General features: G+C 37.7%; 4 protein-coding genes across 7 annotated transcripts; 1 reads left to right on the top strand and 3 right to left on the bottom strand.

Annotated features, from left to right (window-relative positions):
* Nucleotides 1-64: 64 nt before the first annotated feature.
* Nucleotides 65-1,056, bottom strand: LOC134673365 (small ribosomal subunit protein uS14). The gene is made up of 3 exons (XM_063531337.1): nucleotides 908-1,056; nucleotides 701-800; nucleotides 65-129 (listed from the first exon to the last, which is right to left on the bottom strand). The coding sequence occupies exons 1-3, from the start codon at nucleotides 967-969 to the stop codon at nucleotides 121-123; spliced, it is 171 nt and encodes a 56-aa protein (XP_063387407.1). The 5' UTR covers nucleotides 970-1,056; the 3' UTR covers nucleotides 65-120.
* A 222-nt stretch (nucleotides 1,057-1,278) lies between these two features.
* LOC134673345 (adipocyte plasma membrane-associated protein Hemomucin-like) lies at nucleotides 1,279-9,370 on the top strand. Of its 2 annotated transcripts, XR_010099467.1 has the most exons (8): nucleotides 1,279-1,353; nucleotides 2,178-2,315; nucleotides 2,598-2,806; nucleotides 3,258-3,546; nucleotides 3,910-4,103; nucleotides 6,439-6,656; nucleotides 6,806-8,470; nucleotides 8,839-9,370. XR_010099467.1 is itself a non-coding variant. In XM_063531311.1 (7 exons), exons 2-7 carry the CDS (start codon nucleotides 2,194-2,196, stop codon nucleotides 7,538-7,540), a joined length of 1,767 nt encoding a protein of 588 aa, XP_063387381.1. In that variant the 5' UTR covers nucleotides 1,279-1,353; nucleotides 2,178-2,193; the 3' UTR covers nucleotides 7,541-8,787. The 2 variants fall into 2 exon arrangements, 1 of the variants encoding a protein (XP_063387381.1); XM_063531311.1 differs by lacking the exon at nucleotides 8,839-9,370 and having other exon boundaries at nucleotides 6,806-8,787.
* On the bottom strand, nucleotides 4,257-5,440 carry LOC134673359 (transmembrane emp24 domain-containing protein 5-like). The gene has a single exon (XM_063531330.1). It carries the CDS (start codon nucleotides 5,378-5,380, stop codon nucleotides 4,646-4,648), a length of 735 nt encoding a protein of 244 aa, XP_063387400.1. The 5' UTR covers nucleotides 5,381-5,440; the 3' UTR covers nucleotides 4,257-4,645.
* A 39-nt stretch (nucleotides 9,371-9,409) lies between the features above and the next one.
* On the bottom strand, nucleotides 9,410-19,951 carry LOC134673346 (presenilin-1). Of its 3 annotated transcripts, none has more exons than XM_063531312.1 (9): nucleotides 19,619-19,951; nucleotides 19,199-19,419; nucleotides 18,692-18,901; nucleotides 17,555-17,775; nucleotides 17,218-17,316; nucleotides 16,842-16,922; nucleotides 15,580-15,795; nucleotides 14,642-14,754; nucleotides 9,410-11,398 (listed from the first exon to the last, which is right to left on the bottom strand). In XM_063531312.1, exons 1-9 carry the CDS (start codon nucleotides 19,781-19,783, stop codon nucleotides 11,243-11,245), a joined length of 1,482 nt encoding a protein of 493 aa, XP_063387382.1. In that variant the 5' UTR covers nucleotides 19,784-19,951; the 3' UTR covers nucleotides 9,410-11,242. The 3 variants fall into 3 exon arrangements, with proteins under 3 accessions (XP_063387382.1, XP_063387384.1, XP_063387383.1); XM_063531314.1 differs by having other exon boundaries at nucleotides 16,875-16,922; XM_063531313.1 differs by having other exon boundaries at nucleotides 19,634-19,950.
* Nucleotides 19,952-20,379: the final 428 nt, after the last annotated feature.

Genomic DNA, 20,379 nt, shown 5'->3' with positions numbered 1-20,379 from the left:
CAAACAAGGACTTCAATGTTGTTTTTCTAGTGTCAGTTTTAGGGCTAGTATTTAAATAAAACTATTATATATGGATTTTATAATGTATTATACCTTAACATTATTGAATAGCTCCCGCACTTAGTCCAGCTGAAACAAACAAACATTTAATTAGATGGATGGATGCCATTTTTGGATGGATTTAATTGGATGGATGGATGGAGGCTAAGACACACTTTGGGTCGCTGCGCCAGAGGAGTAAGTAAGTAAGTAAGATGGATAAAGATGTGGTTTAACTTCATGACAACTGTAAAATATAGGATGAATAATGAAAAATATAGAAAGTTATTGCAAATCTCCTCAATTTCATACGTTTGATACATCCTCAAACATGCGGTAGTAGGTGGCATTGAACTAGTGACCACTAGAGTTAGACCAAGATAAGTCTGCAGCGATTAAGTGTTATATTAAACGTCAAAGTGCTATGAAATTAAGACCAGCCTGGCATTCTGCATAGAAAGATGTGACAATTAGGGTGTTTGACAACAGGCATCCTTGGGTAACTGAACAGTTGACTGAGATAGCATAGCCTTACACTTACAATCCCCACTTACGAGAAAAAGCTTAAGAGGTACTGAGTCGAAAAGTGATACTTAGGTACAGAAGGCATGTTAAAATAACTAATAAACATAACCAATGTGACATGAGAATTTACACATACCTTCTTGAAGCCGATGTCGTGAGCGTACTCCCTGAAGCACTGTCTGCAGATGTTCAAGCCGTATTTACGGATGAGTCCATGACGGTTGGAGCAGGCCCGGCTAAAATAAAATAAATCTCATTAGCACTTCTTGTTCAACACGTGTGCTACATGGTCGAAGGAGACCTAACCAAGTAAAGTTGTTTTTAGCTCATTTTAGTGACGTACCATGAGCGGGATCCCTGTCCGTATTTGCGGGGGTGAGAGTACCAGATGTTAGCGTGACCCATGGTGAGTTACTTCAATATTTCTGGCTCAAAAGCGCCGAGAAACGTCTAAAATGGCGTACGCCGTAACCTGAAAGAACGAATTAATGAAGTTATCGAATGAATGAATCGAATGAATTGACGATACAGATTATATATTGAACGAAGTCAACGAATGAATGCATTGCATTTAACGATTATCTGTGGGAACTAGTGATGTAGAATGTAATCGGTAAACAGAATTGCCATATGCAAATATTACAAAATATATTTAAAAAAAACGCCACTGCCGGGTGACGTGATATCAAGCTGTCAAGGTGAAGGTGAACGTCCGACGACTCCGACGACTGACCGCGCCACGGTTTTGAGGTGTATGAAATTTCTTCTACTTATTTCACCGGATCGGAGGTATTATTTAAATTATATGTTAGATTCCTTCCCTCCTGTTTGTATTGCACTTAATTTTTGGCTCAGTAGTCTTATACATTTGCTTTGCAAAACGTTTTTGTTTAATACGCACCTATGTATAATATTTTAATGTATAATGTATAGCGCCGTTCAAAGATCAAAAAGGATCAAAGATCAAAAAATAATTTCTGTATATATTATTTTCCTAATATACATTTAAGATTTCTAAAATAACTGCACAACTTTCGTAACATTCACTACTTGCAGTCTCGTCCACTCAGTTCAAATGTGAAATGTGTGATAGGATATGTATATAACTTTACATATTACTTATAATCAAGTATAAAATAACATAATAAGCAATCCTAGTACAGTGCATTTGCCTTTACCGTAGTTTAGTAGGTAAAAACAACCAATACGTACAGGTAATGCAGACTTGACCAATTTGGAACTGGTTTTTTTACAGAATGATATTGTGGTTGCTCTGCAACCATCAAAACATATGTTTATTCTTCTGTAACAGTGATAATCCGTGTAATGTTGTTATGTGAACATTTCACATATGTGTGAACTTGTCTCATGTTGTTATCATTTGTTTTCCAAGTCATATCTAAGACAAATATTTATACACCCAATGCTTGCGGTCTTAAAATACTTAAATATGACTTGTTCATGCGCTATCTTGAAACTATGTAGACAGCTAAAACAAAGATAAATAAGTCAATGACACATCTGTTTTGCATTGGAAGATTGGAACCCGTAAGTGATTAATTTTATAAATGACATAATAGTATTTAATATTTATCATATATTGTTTGTTACAGGTGAACATAGACGAAAATGGGCTTCATAATCAGTTTTATTAAAAAAATTATAAAACTTGTTTTGGTTTTGGCTATATTTGTTGGAATCATTGTTTTGATACCCAATTTACCACCATACACCAAGTTCACAAGTATTGAGTAAGTTCTAATTGTAAATGATTGGAAATTATAATGATGTCCTCTCTAGATGCTTTTTTTTTTTTTTCGATGTGGCGCGCGCACAGCTCTTGTGAGCAAGGACCCCGCTAAGGATATGGGCGAGCCTTGCTCATATGCATATCTGTCGCCAGTTTTCCCTTAGTCGCCTTATACGACACCCACGGGACGAGATGGCGTGGTGCTATTCTTTTCTGATGCCGGCACCACACGGCACCCTCTCTAGATGCTGGAATAAGTACTAAAATGTTTTTCTGTCTACAGGCTTACACCTACTCAGCCTAGAGTTGGTCCTTTAGCACCGAATGAAGCTTTAAATAATGCTCAAAGAATACATGTGGACAAAGTTCTAGGGCCAGAGGCCTTCCAAGTAGCAAATGGGGAATTATTCACTAGTCTGGCCAGTGGAGAGATTGTCAAGCTGTCCCCTGGTGGTCATGTCACTTTTGTGACCAAAGTTGGACAACCATGCAGTGAGTATCCTAATAAGACTCTAATTAGAATCACAAACATTAAACTCAAGCTTAAGCTAACACCCACGCCAGTTGTCAAAGACTTCTTGACCTTGAGAATTCATTAATGCAGTTTTTCACATTTTCCAGCACAATAATGGTTTATTTCAAGCAGATTAATGTGTAAACATAAAAGTACAAAAGTCATCACCCTTAAATTCTTTGTGTTTTTGCACTCAAGAAATTTTTATATGATATCTCTTTAACTTGCTTGTTTTATTAGTCTTAGAGAGTACTCTAGGACAAAGCTTTGTACAAGTTTGGGCAAAAATTTTCTTTTTAACTAATATTTACTCACTGTATGAGTTATGCTTACTTGCCAAGCTTTGTTAAACTCCTTATGCACACACACACTCACACACACATAAAAGTAGTGTTACAAATTTTATATAATGTTTTCTCATTTGTATAGCTGGATTGTCACAAGAGCACATATGCGGAAGACCACTTGGATTTGAAATTGATGCCAACAAAAATGCACTATATCTTGCTGACGCATATCATGGTATTTGGAAGACCGATCTTAAGACTGACAAGAAGCAACTTTTGGTCTCCCCTCGAGTTGCAATTGATGGCCGTGTACCAAGATTCTTCAACCACATTGCACTGGCTAAAAATGGAGACTTCTACTGGACAGACTCTAGCAGTGACTTTAGCATAAAAGACGGTGCCATATCTTTGCTTACTGATCCAACTGGGAGGTAAGTGATGTTACTCTAATTTGTTTCACCTGGCCCTTATCGGGTTCATGTTTCTCACACGGTTCTCTGCCTTTGCTGTCTGATTATGTTTATAACTCTTTTATTGCATACTAGCTTTTGCCTGTGACTATACTTTGTATGCATGGAATGATGACTATTTATAAAAAAGTTCATGTGTCTTTTTTTTTGATACCACATCGGTGGCAAACAAGTATACGGCATGCCTGATGGTAAGCAGTCACCGTAGCCTATGGACATCTGCAACTCCAGGGGTGTTACATGCGCGTTGCCGACCTTTTAAAAACCTGTACACTCCTTTTTTTCTCTCTTTTTTTCCTTCTCTAATCCCACTTATAATTTCAGACTTTTCTACTACAATGCAGCCAGGAATGAAAGTAAAGTACTCCTTGACAATCTTTGGTTCGCCAACGGCGTGGCCATATCCCCCGATAACCAGTTCGTGGTCGTAGCGGAGACCCACAGATTCAGACTTATGAAGTACTACATAGACGGCCCTAAGAAAGGAAAGAGTGAGGTGTTTGTTGACGGCTTACCAGGTAATTAGATATATACAAATACATTTATTTCATAATTTTTTTACAGCTGTTTCATAATTATATGATTATTTTTGCACTTTGATTGCCCTACGTTTCATATAAAAAGATACAAGGGCTCCGATGATAACAAATTTTGACCCTGAGTCGTCGTACTGATGTGTGGCCTAAGGTTTTAACCATTCTAATCTGATAGGTATTTTCATAAAATTTACACACTGGACATCTTTTTTTTAGAACAACATAAAAAAATAACTGTTTAAGAAATAAAGCATTAGATCTAAACAAATACAATACTTATAGTTAATTAATGTAACCCACCATTTATTACTCAACGTTCACGACTCAATTGAGTGTCAATTATTTATTACCTACAGACATTTAATAATGTTGTTCATGCAGAAAATGGTAACGTTTATGCTTTGGTTGCTAGACATGCTAGGTTTAACAACTCTGGGCGTGACAAACGATTTTCGAAAGGTTATTTTTTATTAAAGTTTTTCCTGGCTGTATTTTAAATAATATGCTTACAAATACACGCACACCTAATATAAGTTATTTACATTTTTAGTAGGCCTATTAAACAGTTTCTTTATCATGTAAACTTGAAGCGTTCCGACGGCACACATGAAGGTGATCTGGAAGGCGGACCACAGGTCCACGATGAAGGTCTCCTCGAACGCCGCGTAGGTGTCGCGCGACTTGCTCGCTCCGTAGATGTCCAACAGATGGCGCGCGCGCACTACGTGCTTCAGGGTGCGCGTGAGCGAATCAGCAATATGCGCCACCTCCATGTAGTAAACCTCCCCGTTCGGCAATGTGCCCTTCCACTCTAACACTTCTTCTTGTTCGACTACACTAACCCCGGGCTCTGCTGCTTTCTCAACAACTTTTTCCTCATCTTTTGCCTCAGCAACTTTATCCTCTATCATCACATACACAAACACTAACTTTGAGTTAATCACGCTGAATGTATTGTCCAGGCAGAACACATAGTCCCCGTCCTGCTCCAACTCCATTATAAGCGAGTTGTATGGCTGCTTGTAGTCTGAAGCTAGTACTCGCCCATCGGGCGCCACGATATCGAACGATATGTCCAGATCTCCGTGTTGTCCGTCGATCACTTGGTATGAAGCTTCGAGAATCTGACCGGCTTTCCCTTTCTCGAAGAAGCACGTTCTATCGCCTGGCTCTACTCGGAAATTCATGTCGGTTTCGTGGGTCGTCACTTGAGCGGCACATGCTCGTAGAATCAAAAGTAATAAAACTAGGATATACATTTTGTTAGCTGTATCCACGTTGCACTGTTGCACGAGCGCGTCTGACTTTGTAGCGGTTTGTTTGAACAGTTGCCCGGCTATTGTCATTGCCTATTGGTGTAAACCCAAAAGAAAAGAAGTATCGTATCTGTTCTCACAATTTCGATTACTTTCAGGAGGTACATTTACTTGTATTTACCTAAAACTAATATCAACCGTAATCGAAGGGCTAAATTAAGCTTTCAGAGCACGTCGAAATTTAGTTGAGGTAACTTTTCAGCTGTCATAAATCATAATATTTTGATGATAGGGTTGAGGTCTGAAACCCATAAGGTACAATACAATACATTTTTAGCAAACTTATTTAAGTTTAGTAGTAGTATTAGTTACATTACAGACTCTGTGGTGCAACCGGCCTTTACTGTTCGCCGAAATATCCATTTCATGATGAATTTTATAATCGCCATCATGACTTCACGCGATCTTATTTCACTGATTAATGCGTGTAAACATTTTAGAGAGTAGCATAATTCCTTTTTGCAGTCGATACAAGCAAAATATACCTACGTCTTATGGACGAACTGCGTAGTAGACGAATGGACGAACTGCGTATGGACGTAGTCGTACAGCTAATAAATCCTCTAATTGGATAGAGCTGATTCTTAAAGTGACGATTTTGTAACAAGGTCAAATCAGACAGCCGGAGACAGGAGTCGGAAATTTACAGTATTGATAAATTTAATAATTAAATATGTATTAAATTAAAGAACATCGTCAGTTATCGATAAGAGCAATTTATGTTTTATTGATAATGGTCGGAAGCGGGACTCGTCTTTCTATGCAGTCAAAAATATTCAACCCCTGAACAATAATCAATGTAAGGTTGCTTCCATCATTTACGACTTAGATAAGGCGATTTTTTCAATCCCTTCGCCCTCTAGTGATATTTTGCTCGACACTCTCCAATCTTAAACGCCTTATATAATAACTACTGTATACAAGGTTCACGTACCTTTATTCTAGTAGTTGGTCCCTAAGTCTTATATGAATCGTACATAACAAACTGCCTTCTATTCCAGGTGTTCCGGACAACGTGCGCGCACTCCCTGACGGCTCCGGTGTGCTGGTGGGCCTGTACACGGTCTTCGACGACGAGCACCCCCTACTTACGCGGTCCATGTCTGAGGCGCCCGTCGCTAGGAAGTTCCTGGCGCGCCTGCAGACTCTGATCGAGCTGCCGTTCGCTTATCTCAACACTCTATATCCGCACTTTTTGTTCGAGGATGTAGAGTATTTCGTAAGTGTTTGTCTTATATTCGACGATATATACTCACGAGTTTAGTGTCACAAGCACAGCTACATCGAATAAATATCATGTTTTAACATGCAGAGGACGCTTCAAATGATTTACACTGTGTATAATATTTACTATTTTTCTCTTTATAGATCGGGCACTTCAAGAGCGTGTCCGGTATTGTGCCTCCAATGGCCGGTTTAGTACAAATAGACTGGAATGGAAAAATCGTCGCATCTTACTTTAACACCGACAAGAGCTTGAACCAAATCAGTGACGCGATTGTCTACAACAACAAACTGTATATAGGCAGTCCTCATGCGAATTACATTGGTGTCGTACCCACCCCGCCGCTGCTGCAGAAGGCCTTCGCTTCCACGGCCAAACCCAAAGTAGAAGAGAAGAAAGAAGCCCCGAAAGTTGCTAAACCAGTAGAGACTCCCAAACCTACTACTACTACGACACCTAAACCTACAACGACTACACCAAAACCTACTACTACTACACCAAAACCTACCACTACTACACCAAAACCTACTACAACTACTACGCCTAAACCTACTACGACCACTCCTAAACCGACGCCCGCACCAGCCAAGCCCGCGCCGGCGAAACAAGAAGCTAAAGCCAAGCAACCTGAAGTAAAAACAACTACACCTAAACCAGCAACTCAGAAGCCTGTTGAAACGAAGCCTACTCCGAAACCAGCTGAGAACAAAGTTAAAAAGGAAAAGAGTGGATCTTCTAAAGTTCCTCATGAAAAATCCGCACCAGAACAGATCCCTATCCAAGAGGAGATACCTTCGGACACGGCCAAGCCCAATAAGGAAACATTAAAGGTGATAAAAAAGGGCGGTCCGACAGAGATTCCTAACCCTCATCTGTAAGTAGTTATTAATTTAACTCTTAAAATGTTCACCCGCTTACTTATCAGTGTTTGTAAGTATAATGTGTGAACGTGGTTGTGGTCCCAGAAAGTTGAACGCTCTCACGAGTCCTCGTGAACAAATTCGATCAATTTTTTTAACTTAATCAAAATTATGGGGACTCAATTCATTCAGTAATTATTTGAATGTTACTAAATATCATTCCAAATGGTCTTTTAACATAAGTGTATTCTTTTTAGACTGAAGTTTTTACCTTGTCCATTCCTTTATTTTAATGATATTTAGTATAGTGTTTTTATTATATTTCCTTTATTGGCATAGATACAAATTATTATTTTTGTTGTTTTTGGTGGAACGAGTGTATTATCGACAAAATCGGTAAAAAATTATTTATATTGTGATTTTCCTAGGTGTTATTTGTTAAAAGAGTTGGTATACATATGTATGGTATGGTAATAATTATTGTATTAGCGCCTGATTTTGAACACTGTTATCACTTCACATTTTATTGCTTTGGAATTTATTATGGAGGAATGAGTATTTTTATTATTTTTTTAAGGGTTTATTCTATATTTTAACAGCGTTTACAGTACATATGGTGTTACTTTACCGCACTAGTGCGATTATAAGCACATTATGTCACTATGTCGAAAATTTAAAGGGCCATATCGCTCCTTGAGAAACATAAGTGTCACGATCAAAATGATTTGTGCCTGAAAATTCAACTTTTCAAAAATGGAACGGCACTATTCGAATGGTTCTTAATTTTCTATAGTGACACTATGTTTCTCAAGGAGCGTTATGTACTGTAAAACGTTGTTCGATACACGTGCGAATAGGTTATTCGCAACTCGTGTCGGTTTAAGACACTCCCTTCGGACGAGTTTTAATTTATAGCCATTCGTTTCGTATTTCCTATTTTTCGTACTTGTATCTTAAGAGCCCTTCAACGTGCACACTAGCGCCACAGCTAAATAATCGTGATTATTTAAATTTAACGAAAGATATTGAAAAAAGGGGGCCGCTACGTACTGTATTGTGTATTTAAGTACCTTTTGAATACATCGAACTAGTTTTTATGTTGCTGGATTTGTCAATCTATGCGTCCAAAGTTAAAACGGCCGTTTTTGTTTTAAGTTCCTAGATCGACGAAACCAGCAACATAGAAACTAGTTTGATGTATTCAAAAGGTACGTAAATACACAATACAGTACGTAGCGGCCCCCTTTTTTCAATAGCTTTCGTTATATTTAAATAATGACAATTTTTTTGCTGTGGCGCTAGTGTGCACGTTGAAGGGCTCTTAATGTATTATTATTTCAATTTTAACCAACTTTCAGTCTACCCTCTTAGTATTGTCTCGATTCAATTCAAACGGGGATTTATTTTCTTATTATAACTATTTAAATCTTTCTCTTAATGCCATAGAGTTTCAATGATAATTTCACACGCTACGATTTATCAGTCAGTTACCAGTGAACCAACAGTGCAATAAGTACCTATAGTAAGTATGTTTTTGTCAAGACTTGCGTTACAACTTACAACCAGAAAGTCATTTATTAGTTGTGTACGTAATGATGACTGTTATTAGTTTTTGTTGAGCAGTGAAAAATTTTTATTTTTTTATTTTTTTATTCCTCGCCAATCTTGTAATTTTTTGAAAGTGTACAAAAATTTAAATTTCAAAATTACCGTTATACCTTTTGTGTATAGGTAAAAGAGACTGAATTGTTCAGTTCAAAATATCTGACATGTGTATCTCAAAGGTTTTGTAATGAAGCAATATTTATATGTATACTTAAGTACCTAATAAATATGTTTTTATTAAAACTCTTGTTTTATTTAGGAGGGAGAAAAGAAATAAAACAATTGTTGTTATATCAAAAGTTATATTACCTAATTTGCTTTACAAAGTTCCTAGCTAATAATTTAAACCACATTATAATTTAAGGATGAGCTTTTCTTTACAGAACTCAACACGTTCTATCGGCAAGCCCATATTTTTAATAAAATTGTCCTATGCATCACCAAAGATGGCTTCTGCAGTATGTCATGTCTGCTGCTAACATTTCACTTATATGAAACGATTGTTAAATGACATTCCTGCAAGTAAAAGATTAAACAAAACTGCATATAAATAAAGTATATATATTATAGGGATAATTCGGTCAGGGCTAGAAACAGTGATAAGAATCAAGGATAGATTTTCCGAGTTTATGTATGTTGTCGTTCTCCATAATATACAGGTACATAAGGAACAAAAAACCTGATAGGCAGAAAGGAACAATCTATTTAAGAATTAAGGCATAAAACTAATGGAATGTTAACAATTATTTTGAAACTTAAGTAAAAATGTTACGTAACGCAAGTAATCTTAGGTTAGGTTTTTAACATTTTGAACTGTCTACTTATCGGAACCGGTTTTCGGCGTTTATATACTAGTTGCTGTTGATGTGTCGCTTGTATTATATTCATTCCATTTTTGTTACTAACACTACGTATACCTTAAAGAGTATATCTACATTCATTTGGTTAGACACTGCGATTTTACCTGGAATTGTCAGTCTTTAAGAGTTAATTGTCACTTGAATTATTTGGTAAACATTTAAATCTCCTAATAGTACTTTTCGAGTCTATAGATTTTCTCGGCTGTGAGCAACTAATATTAGTGTAAAACTTATCTATGTTAACACTAATATAAAAATCCTATTGCGCTCAATAAAAGTATAATTCTGTGATTCATAGCTTACCAAATAAATAATCGAAGACAAGAATGTTACTTAGTGTATTTCCGGTGTTTCATTATGTCTGTACCTAGAGAAGATCGCATCTGTAAACTCTAAAATTAAAATTCATTTACTCATTATTCAATACAATAAATAAAATTGTTAGACAAGACTGACTACCGTGTCATAATCGACAGTGTTTACAAATTTCCTACTTACCATATTAGGTAGCTGCAAGTCCTATAAGGCTTCATAAGAAGGCATGAAGTGTATTGGTTACGTATACGCTCTATGCGTAGATATTACAAGATAATTCCCTGGGTATTAGTTATTTATTAATCATAATTTGTATTAGCGACATATTCACTCAATCGTGCGCGCTATACTTTTTGGTGACTTAACACGAGACTCCGCGCAGATAAGTTAATCCTGATACTGCTATAATAGACACAAACCAAACTGACGATCGTAAAACTTCTCATTCACGCTCGCTTGATGGAAGGTAGGGTGAGAGAGATGGAGATATGACCCCCATCGTCAGTTTGGTTTGCACTATAACTGACAATTCTTAAACCTTATTGCAAAGACATAAGGTCCATCTGTGTTCAGTCAGGGTAGGTAGCTTCTGTAACCATCAAGCAAGAATACCGTATTACCCTCTTAGTTGAGGTCAAATAATTTAAATATAGCCAAAAAGTGAGATCAATAACTGTAACCTAAAAGCCAATACTGAGTTTTCTAATAAATCGGATCGGATTTCATCAAGATCATTTATTTTATACAAAACTGCAAAGGTTAGATACCAATAAGCGTGCACAAGTAAGTGAACATTTCATCGCCCTGCTAACATCCTCGCAACACAACTAACCTTAGGTAGACCTTATGCCATCGCATTAAGGTTTACAAACGTTCAACGATAATCAGTAACTGGAAGGAATCGCCTTCATTAATTGATATCTAGTGTGTGGGGCGGTAGCTATATGAAGACCTGTTCGGCAGCTAATGCGTCCGCGAAGGGCTTCACGACGCCGCGCGTCGCGAAGTAGAAGATGAGACCGAACGTTATGGAGATGGGCAGCGCTGGTAGCGCCTTCTTGAGAATCGCCAGCAGGAGGAGGGTTAGGCATAATCCCTGTAAGAAGTAAAAGTTTCGTTATGCTTCTGCAAATGAAATGGGTATGTTCAAACTAAACCCATGGGTATGTGTAAACCCAATCTGTGGTACCTAAAGCATCTCTCACAAGACAGGCATCTTTGTAACGATAAGAATAAAGATGTGTTATGATATATTTGCCCACTTTGGCTGTAATACTGTAATATCAATAATATTTGATGCTAACTGAGGAGTAGTTTTTAAAATTTTCTTTTTACTTGTTTTTGCCGGTTGGAAGCGACCCGCATCCAGCGTACAACGTACAGCGTATGGAGATCCAAGGGGGAGGCCTATGTTCAGCAGTGGACGTCTTATGGCTGAGATGATGATGATGACTTGTTTTTGCCATTATATTCGTTAAATGTCGCGAAAAATCGTGTCGCTAAAATATTTAAATATAAAACTATTGTGAGACTAACAAATTAAAATTATTTAATTATCGATTAGGAAGATATTCCAAACATGTCGAGCGTTTATTCCGACTTAGGACCAGTTGCACCAACCACATTTGACAGACTGGTCAACGTCAGCCGGCGCGCCCCGGCGCTTTACTATAAAACTTTCCATACATAAAAATTTAGCGAACTCTTTAACGATACGAAGAGTTTGGTGCAATCGACCCTTAATAATACCCATTTAGCCTCTAGCCGCCCATACGTCAAATCTTGCCAAGCAAAATGAAATTTTATATTGTCAACACAAAGTTTAAATTAGAATGGAACAAGAGACCTTTTCTATTTTTAGGGTTCTGTACCTCAAAAGGAAAAAAAACGGAACCCTTATAGGATCACTCGTGCGTCTTATGTCCGTCTGTCAAAGCCTATTTTCTCGGGAACTACTGGACCAATTAAGTTGAAATTTGGTACACATATGTAAATTAGTGACCCAAAGATGGTCATGTTTTTTTAGAATTTTAAAATACATAGGTTCGAAGTTATTTAAGAAAATAGCCGAAAAATGACCATGAAAAATTACCTTTATCTCCGAAACTACTGGGTCTAAAATTATGGAAAAAATACACAATATAGTTCTTTACCTGTAGATGACAGGAAAACCTATTAGAAATGTGCAGTCAAGCGTGAGTCGGACTTATGTACGGAACCCTAGAAACGCGAGTCCGACTCGCACTTGGCCGGTTTTTTTATGTCTCTGGGTGGCTAGAGGTTAAAATAATGTTAATATCAGAGTATATACACGGTGTAACATGAGGAAACCGAATAATTTTAACCACGCATTTCTGAGGTCAAAAGAAGTAAAAATTGTAATATGAGTTTAGGTCAATTTAGCCAAAAAAAAATTTTTTTGTTTGTTTTGTTTTTTCAATTTTTTGAATGTATTTGTACATAAAAAATAAATGTTATTGGTAAACTTGTCACTTAAAATTGATTTTTACATTTTTTTTTGTAGAACCTACTTTTTGCTAAGTGTTACTTGTCATTTTTTGACATCTATCAATAAGGATATTTAGACTACGTCCCATAGCAGCAACATCACCATCAAAAAAGGCCTTTTACACTATGTAACAATAAAAACATGTTCTTTTTTAGGGTTCCGTACCTCAAAAGGAAAAAACGGAACCCTTATAGGATCACTCGTGCGTCTGTCTGTCCGTCCGTCTGTCACAGCCAATTTGCTCCGAAACTACTGGACCAAGTTGAAATTTCGTACACATATGTAAGTCTGTGACCCAAAAACGGATATGTAACGTCAACAAATGAATTTTAAACATAGGGGCTACTTTTGGGGGGTAAACCATAAAATAAAAATCAAAGTTTTGCAAACTATGTCGTGTTACATATAGAACGAAAGAGCTCATTGTGAGAATCTCAAATATATTTTTTTTATAAATTTACGATTTAGAAGTTATTCAAGAAAATAGACAAAAAAAGACCATTCCCCCCCCTCTATCTCCGAAACTACTAAGTCTAAAATTCTAAAAAAAATACACAAAATAGTCCTTTACCTAAAGATGACAGGAAAACTTATTAGAAATCTAGAGTCAAGCGTGAGTCGGATTTAAAACCAAAAATGCGGTTTAGGTTTTTTAAGGGACACAGCCGCAATACTTTAAGTGAAACATGATGTAGACAGCTATTGCGAAGGCCCTAGGCCGATATCCGCATAAGGCCGAAGACCCGAAGCGTCCCGAAGAGGCGTGCCTTTAGCTTCAAGCGTGAGTTGGACTGTAGATAAAAAAATGCGACTAGGCTGTATCTGGCACACAGCCGCAATGGTACTTGTAGTACTGATTGATTAGGTTACTAGGTATTGTCACGTGTTTTAAAAAGCACTATACAGGGTGGCCAAAAAATAAACTAAGTGTATTCCCGTTGCCGACGTGCAACCCCGAAATCGCGAAGAAAAATTTGGCTGTTTCATACGTTTTGGCTGGTCCGTTTTCTATGGGAGGATACATTTTTTTTCGCGATTTCGGGTCCCATAGTAAATGTTGCTCAGTAGGTATAATCCCAAAACCTCCCTGGCTACGGGAATGTGCGTATTTTTTGGCCACCTTGTAGGTATTATCTCTCTTCGGCCTTCGCTTTTAAAACACTTGCGGAAGTTGTAGGAAGCGCGACCCGTCGGACGCTCAGAGTTTTAAGCTCTACGCGGAGCCACAGAATAAATAATAGTACTAGGTACAGAAGACTCACTCTCTAACAAAACGCGTCTGTCACGATCAGCACAGATATGGCCGCTAGGTGGCGACAGCGCCACGCGCGGCTTATGGCAAACCCCAAAATTGGGGTCGAACGGATGTACTTTTAGCTACCTGTAGCAAAGCGACGAAATCGCGGAGTGAGACACGCCTGGCGGAGCTCGGTCTTCAGTCTTCGCATTTAGACACTTGTACTATTGTTCGGCATTTAATTTCCTATCTAAGCTACTTTGCATATTTGCAGAGATATAAGCCACCACGCCAGAAAACTTCATATTACATGTGTTGAAAACTTGATTGACTCATTCGGGTTTTTCAAGACGTTTCACTCACGTCACGTTACACGTGCAAAAAAAAATTGTTGAAAATTGTGTGATGTACGGAACCCTCGAAACGCGAGTCCGACTCGCACTTGACCAGTTTTTTTTTATTAATAATATCTCTGAAACTAGGCGAATATCAAAAAAGTTTATAGGACATTTTTGTCTCTAAACATGATCAGGAATACGCTGTTAAAATTATTCGGTTTACTCATGTTACACCGTGTATAGAGAAGCACTCACAATAAGTATAGCAACAAAACAAGCGAGTGTAGTGTTCCAGTCGCCGTAGGAGCTGGCCTTCCCGACGAGCACGCTGTAGAATATGAAGTCGCCCAGACCCAGCTTCACGCCCTCTGGTAATTCAAACCAATTAATCAGATACCACATTGTAATAACTATCTTATTTCGTCGGGTGACAAGCAAAAGTTACTAACTAACACCATTGAAATTAATGGACAATAAACCGTGTTACAAATGTAATAAAGTGCATTGTTACTTTAATTTTTTGATCGTACTTTAAATGTACCTGTGTGACCTGTAAAATCTTTATTACAAATAAAGAAACCGAACTGAACCTTTCGATTGCTTTATTTTGTGACTATTTATTTATTTATTAACTAACTTACATTTATTAACAGGTATACTAAACATGTAAGTTATAGTTATAGATTACTATACATTGAACTTAATTTATGAAGACATTTATAATTTGGTAAAAACAATTTTAATTACACAAAAATTAAGTGTTTTGTTAACATCAAAAATTGCGAGTGAATATTGTTCTTTCAAAATATTGAAGAAGGAACATAACTTATTTAAAGGTAACCATTTAAGTAAGCTATGTAAACGATTTTAACTACTTCTAGATTTTCATTCCAAGAATCTGAACATCACTCTAAGTCGCTCGCCAAGTCTGATGTGAGACATGTCGCAGTCATACATTGTAACCGGCAGGAGCGTCAAGTTGATGAAACAATTTAGGTGAAAAGATTAGTAGGAAGAGTTGAAGTAGAAGGTAGTCGGGCTTTATTTATACCTAGAATCGGCATACGCTAAGTTTTCATGACAAGTGGCACATCAAGGTATGGCGCTTATATGATCTCTTCGTCGCAAAGTAAGTATAGGTATGTATAAAGATTGGTGGTTAAATGTGATTTAGCAAGCGGCGCGGTACTAACTCTCCTCCTCCATATCTGTTGGCGGTGGCGGCGGCGCGGGGCGCTCGACGCGTGTAGTATAGTTGGCGGGCTGCGTGCCGTCCACGCGCAGGCGCCGCGCCTCGCGCCCGGAGTCGCGGCCCGCGTCGCGCCGCGCCGCCCACGCCGCGTCGAAGCCGCCGTCCCCGTCCGCGCCCGACGCCGGCCGCGCCGCGGCTCGGCCTTCGCCCGCGGCACCTGTACAGTTGCAAATCGGGATAAGCGATGCGAGTTTTGTTGACGAAGTTCGTTTTTTTTTTAACATTAGAAAGAAGGTGAGCGATCATGACATGTCTATTAATTAAAAACGCTTTAAAAAAATTAGTAATTATTACTTATGAAAGCAAAAAAATATAAATTATTGTACTAGATTCATAATTGTTACATATTTGCCGTGATTTATTTTAAAACGCGCTTTTCAATTAAAAGACGCGTCAAGATTGTTAACCTTTTTACTAATGCTAAAAAAACGAACTATAGTTGGCACTAAAGACCCATTTCCACGGTTCTCATATGACGGTCCGAATACTCCGAATGGCTGAATGCGTAGTTTCGTATGAGCATAGCGTGAACGGCGTCTTTTATAAATGATTGCTCGATATCGATGTCGACACATATCTGCATACATATGATTTTTTGACTATGACCAATGGAGTGGTGCTCGTTTAGAAAGATTTTGATAGTTTTGATATGCATCATATGACTTTTTGATCTTTAAATAAGAAGAAAATAGTGAATGGTGTTAAATAACTTCATTAAATGAACTATCCTAGAAAAATAATTAGAAATGTTAGTGACACGGATCGTGCGAATTAAGAGACCCAGGCTCACCTCCGCCCGTGTTTAAACGGGAAAATGTATGACAAATGTTCTACAACACACAGACATTAGTTGTAATAATGTGTTTAATCGTCCACATTTAGCGTAACATGTCCTGTAGCGATGCCACGTAGTCCGGTCCGTCATTATGTCACAAGTATGGACCCACCTTTAGTGTTACGGACCGTGGTTGAGAAGTCACAGCTCTACTCTGCCTGTGCTTATATAGAAATGTTTAACAAATGTTCGACAAGCGGGACTACATGGATAGACATAAGTTGTTAGTGTCACGGACCGTGCTGGTTGAGAGGCCGCAACTCCCGGGGCTCACCTCCACCCATGGATATATGGGAAATTGGGAATGTTTGACTAATGGTCATAGGGGGGACTACACGGACAAACATTTTTGTGTTAGTGTCACGGACCGTGGTTGAGAGGCCGCAGCTCCCGGGGCTCACCTTCGCCCGTCGTCGTCGTCGTCCCCACGAGGCAGTACATCACCGTCGCTGCAAGCATATATAATTTGAATTTTTTTAAGTCAAATATTTAATGATGTAATGAGCCAGGCTCATTCTTATACAAAAAGTTGACCCATTAATAAAAAAAAGAATTGGTTCTATTTCAATATAAACATCAATTAAGTCATATTCATCAGCATCACAGATAACTTTGATTATGTATAATATATCAATTTGAATGTAATCTTATGTTATAACTATATACTGAAATATACTCCAAACTGCAGAAGTGTCATTGTTATCTTTATAAGACACCAGACATGTTATGTATATGTATACATACATGAGTAAATGAGAGCCGGGAAGATGGGTTCATTTCTTTCTTGAGCTGTTTCAACTAATATCCTCAGAGGGCCCTTTGGAGTCAATACTGCTACTAGATCTGAAATAATGAACAGGATATTTAGAATTCCGCACATGCAAGTTTTTTTTTTGCAAGTAAATGGCTACATAAAAAATTCTTTCTGTTCTTTAACTTGTGTTAAGGTAAAAATTCTCAGCTAAAAGTTTGTTGTCTACAATTTGTGTAGTATAACTTCGTAAAGTCTTTGTTTTCTTATTGTTCCCACAAATAATATTCAAATTTATATGATTGAAATAGTTTTGATAATTCTTCTCACCCCAAATAGATATAACAGCCAGTACTGCCCATGTCGTCCACTCCGGCAGATATTTGATGAACACAAGTGCCATTAGTGCAGCGATGAAGATCAGATAGGCCTGCTGTAACCGCAGGGGGCCCTTCCAGTGGATCACGATCATGCCCATGACACCAAAGTTCCACATGACAAACCCTAGCGTTATGTAATCCATTGGGATGTTGTAGGCTCTTAACGCTTCTCTGTAAGACAAATACATACATACTTTATTGGAAGAAACCATATTAAATAACATTTTATAGATGGCAAAGCAAGGTGGAATTGTATGAAATATGGCACATAAGGTAAGGTACTTTTAGAAGGGTGAAATGGGGGACGAATACGGAAGTTCTAATGCAGAGGGGAGAGGGGACAATATTATGGGCTAAGATAAAATTCACAACAAATCCAATTTGAAGGCTATAAAATATGTTCATTTGTTAACAATTAGCAAATAGAAACTGTTCTGATTACAATTACAGATTTCAATGTGTTTAATTGTGCCTAACGAGTGTAAATAGTTAAGATATGATCAAACATCACTGTAACTTTCACTGCATAAATGATTGTTGTTGCTTTGCTCACACTTTCTTCGGCTGCATTTACCTATGTATGCAAATTATCAAATATAAAGATAAAAAGAAACAAGAACTGTATTGTTTTTCTCGGTCTTATATGAAAATAAATAAAACAACTATTATGCATAAGTACATCAATTGTAACTGCGGCTGTTGTATAGATAGAAGATTATTTCAACATATAATATGTAACTATCGGGGCTTGTTACATTGCTGAATGTGTTAAAGATATCAGTCTGTCATCAACCATGCCACACTAACCTACCTATAACCTTATGCCGCCCAATGTACATTAGGATGTACACTCAGTTTCGATTAAATGTCAACCTTAATTAAAAACAAAGTAGGTAGCATTTCATTTGTCTCATAAAATGTTTGAACAAATGAATTTCAACCTAATTAAAAATACAACAAGATTCTAAGTTCCTTGGCTATAATTTTGCATGGTGGGCAGCACAAGAGTATTGGACCTAAATCTGTTTGACTGCCATTGCACGATTGATTACTAGAAGCATTAGAACAACACAAATTTAGTACTCACTCTATATACAAATATGAGAACAAAAACAGCAACATCAAGGAGGAGAGAATGAGCCAGCCGTGTATGATCTTGTAACATCTCTTCTTGTACAGCACTATGAGCAGCACGGTCATCAGTGCGATCACACACAGTAGGATCATGGAGTTGGCCAGTGCGTTCCATACTTTGGTCACTGCGTGAGGACTTTCTTCATGAAATGGTGTGTATGCTCTGTAAATAATGACCGCATGTGTTATTCTGGAACTGCACATCTTTATAAATAGAGAGGTCCTAAACATTTTATGATTAGAACACTTGTAATAAAATTAATAAAACCCATGATACTTTTAATCTTTCAGAGAAAATACAATAGTTGTAGCATAAAATGAAATATGCTATGATTTTAAGCTTAATGTTTTCATAAAAGTTGAGTAAAGTTCCCCTAATAACAATATACTTATTAATGCTTATATTTATACTTGATAGATTACATTGTATTATCAAAAGAAAGTGATATGAAGTACTTACAAATATACATCTTTAACAGAGTAAAAGCTGACAGTTGATATTGTAGCTACAACCACCAGCATACACAGTGTAACAGGTACAAATAGCTTGATCACATGCCGAGCACCATACTTCAGCTCCAACTCTTCAATCTGTGGCTCCGTTGGCTGCGGTGGGTTAGGCCCGCTAGGCCCAGGCCTGCTGGGCCCACTGGACCCTCCACCATCATTTTGTTCCACACTCTGAGTCATCATAAACAAAATGATTACATAAATTTAAGATAACATACACTCAAGATTACAATAATTTTTCCAAATAACATAGCCGTTGTGATAAACAACACGAAACATATGCATTATGATTGGTTAGAGATTATGTAGGTGTATTGCCTGTCACCATGACCCAGCAAAGGAAGTAGTAAGGTAGAACTACGGAACATACATTCGTGTTACTCACGCCATAAGTGCGCTGGGTGTCCGATTTTGTTTTCTTTTTCCTGGCGATCCTTTCGGCGATCTCCCTGTCGGGACGAGCTTCTGCGATGTGGCCGTCCATGAGTGCCGTACGCTCGGTCGCCTCGTCTGACTCACTACCTGTGTCACTCATTCATTAACCCTATAGCTAATACGCATTTTGTAAACAAATGAACGGAACATGCGCTTGTTTATAATATAAATATCAATAATTACTCGACTTTCTTCATACAAAACTAAAAACTAGTACAGGAAATTATTGACAACTGGGATAATACGACCAAATCAACGCATACATACGGAATGATTTTTTCGTTTGAGACGTTGGGCGTTTTCCCTTGAGCGGCTAGGTTATATGATACCTTTATAATTTGGTAGGATTATATTAAATAAAACGCTATGACATTTCACATTTCGTTCAAAAAATTTCGATGGGTGTTTTATTGTTCGTTCAGAAATTGTGCGTGAACTTTACTTTGTAGATTTTAGAAAGTACAAAAATACGTTGCAACAAACCGCATGCGATTTTAGAGACATTGCGGCGTTTGATCGTTCTATGAAATTCATGTGACTGACCAAAAAAAAGAGTAGAAATTAAAAAGTGGCGTCGTCCCGTTTTCTTGTATAGTGATTTGAAAGGGACGACACTACAGTATTGCATTGCCACTTTTTAATTGCTACTCTTTTTTGTCAGACTATAGTCGGCAAAAAGGACTGTGGAGCTCTTCT

This window comes from Cydia fagiglandana, chromosome 18 (assembly GCF_963556715.1).
Source record: "Cydia fagiglandana chromosome 18, ilCydFagi1.1, whole genome shotgun sequence".
Taxonomy (NCBI): domain Eukaryota; kingdom Metazoa; phylum Arthropoda; class Insecta; order Lepidoptera; family Tortricidae; genus Cydia; species Cydia fagiglandana.
This window is presented reverse-complemented; position numbering and strand designations above follow the sequence as displayed.

What these genes read in the sequence shown, in the direction of transcription:
- LOC134673365 (XM_063531337.1), bottom strand. Translation starts at nt 969, where the DNA reads ATGGGTCACGCTAACATCTGGTACTCTCACCCCCGCAAATACGGACAG. An exon ending in GGACAGGGATCCCGCTCATG is followed by an intron (nt 801 to 907) that starts GTACGTCACTAA and finishes ATTTTATTTTAG; the next exon opens with CCGGGCCTGCTCCAACCGTC.
- LOC134673345 (XM_063531311.1), top strand. Translation starts at nt 2,194, where the DNA reads ATGGGCTTCATAATCAGTTTTATTAAAAAAATTATAAAACTTGTTTTG. An exon ending in ACCAAGTTCACAAGTATTGA is followed by an intron (nt 2,316 to 2,597) that starts GTAAGTTCTAAT and finishes TTCTGTCTACAG; the next exon opens with GCTTACACCTACTCAGCCTA. An exon ending in TCGAGGATGTAGAGTATTTC is followed by an intron (nt 6,657 to 6,805) that starts GTAAGTGTTTGT and finishes TTCTCTTTATAG; the next exon opens with ATCGGGCACTTCAAGAGCGT.
- LOC134673359 (XM_063531330.1), bottom strand. Translation starts at nt 5,380, where the DNA reads ATGTATATCCTAGTTTTATTACTTTTGATTCTACGAGCATGTGCCGCT.
- LOC134673346 (XM_063531312.1), bottom strand. Translation starts at nt 19,783, where the DNA reads ATGAGTGACACAGGTAGTGAGTCAGACGAGGCGACCGAGCGTACGGCA. An exon ending in TCTGTTAAAGATGTATATTT is followed by an intron (nt 18,902 to 19,198) that starts GTAAGTACTTCA and finishes CATTATTTACAG; the next exon opens with AGCATACACACCATTTCATG. An exon ending in AACAGATATGGAGGAGGAGA is followed by an intron (nt 14,755 to 15,579) that starts GTTAGTACCGCG and finishes TTGAATTACCAG; the next exon opens with AGGGCGTGAAGCTGGGTCTG.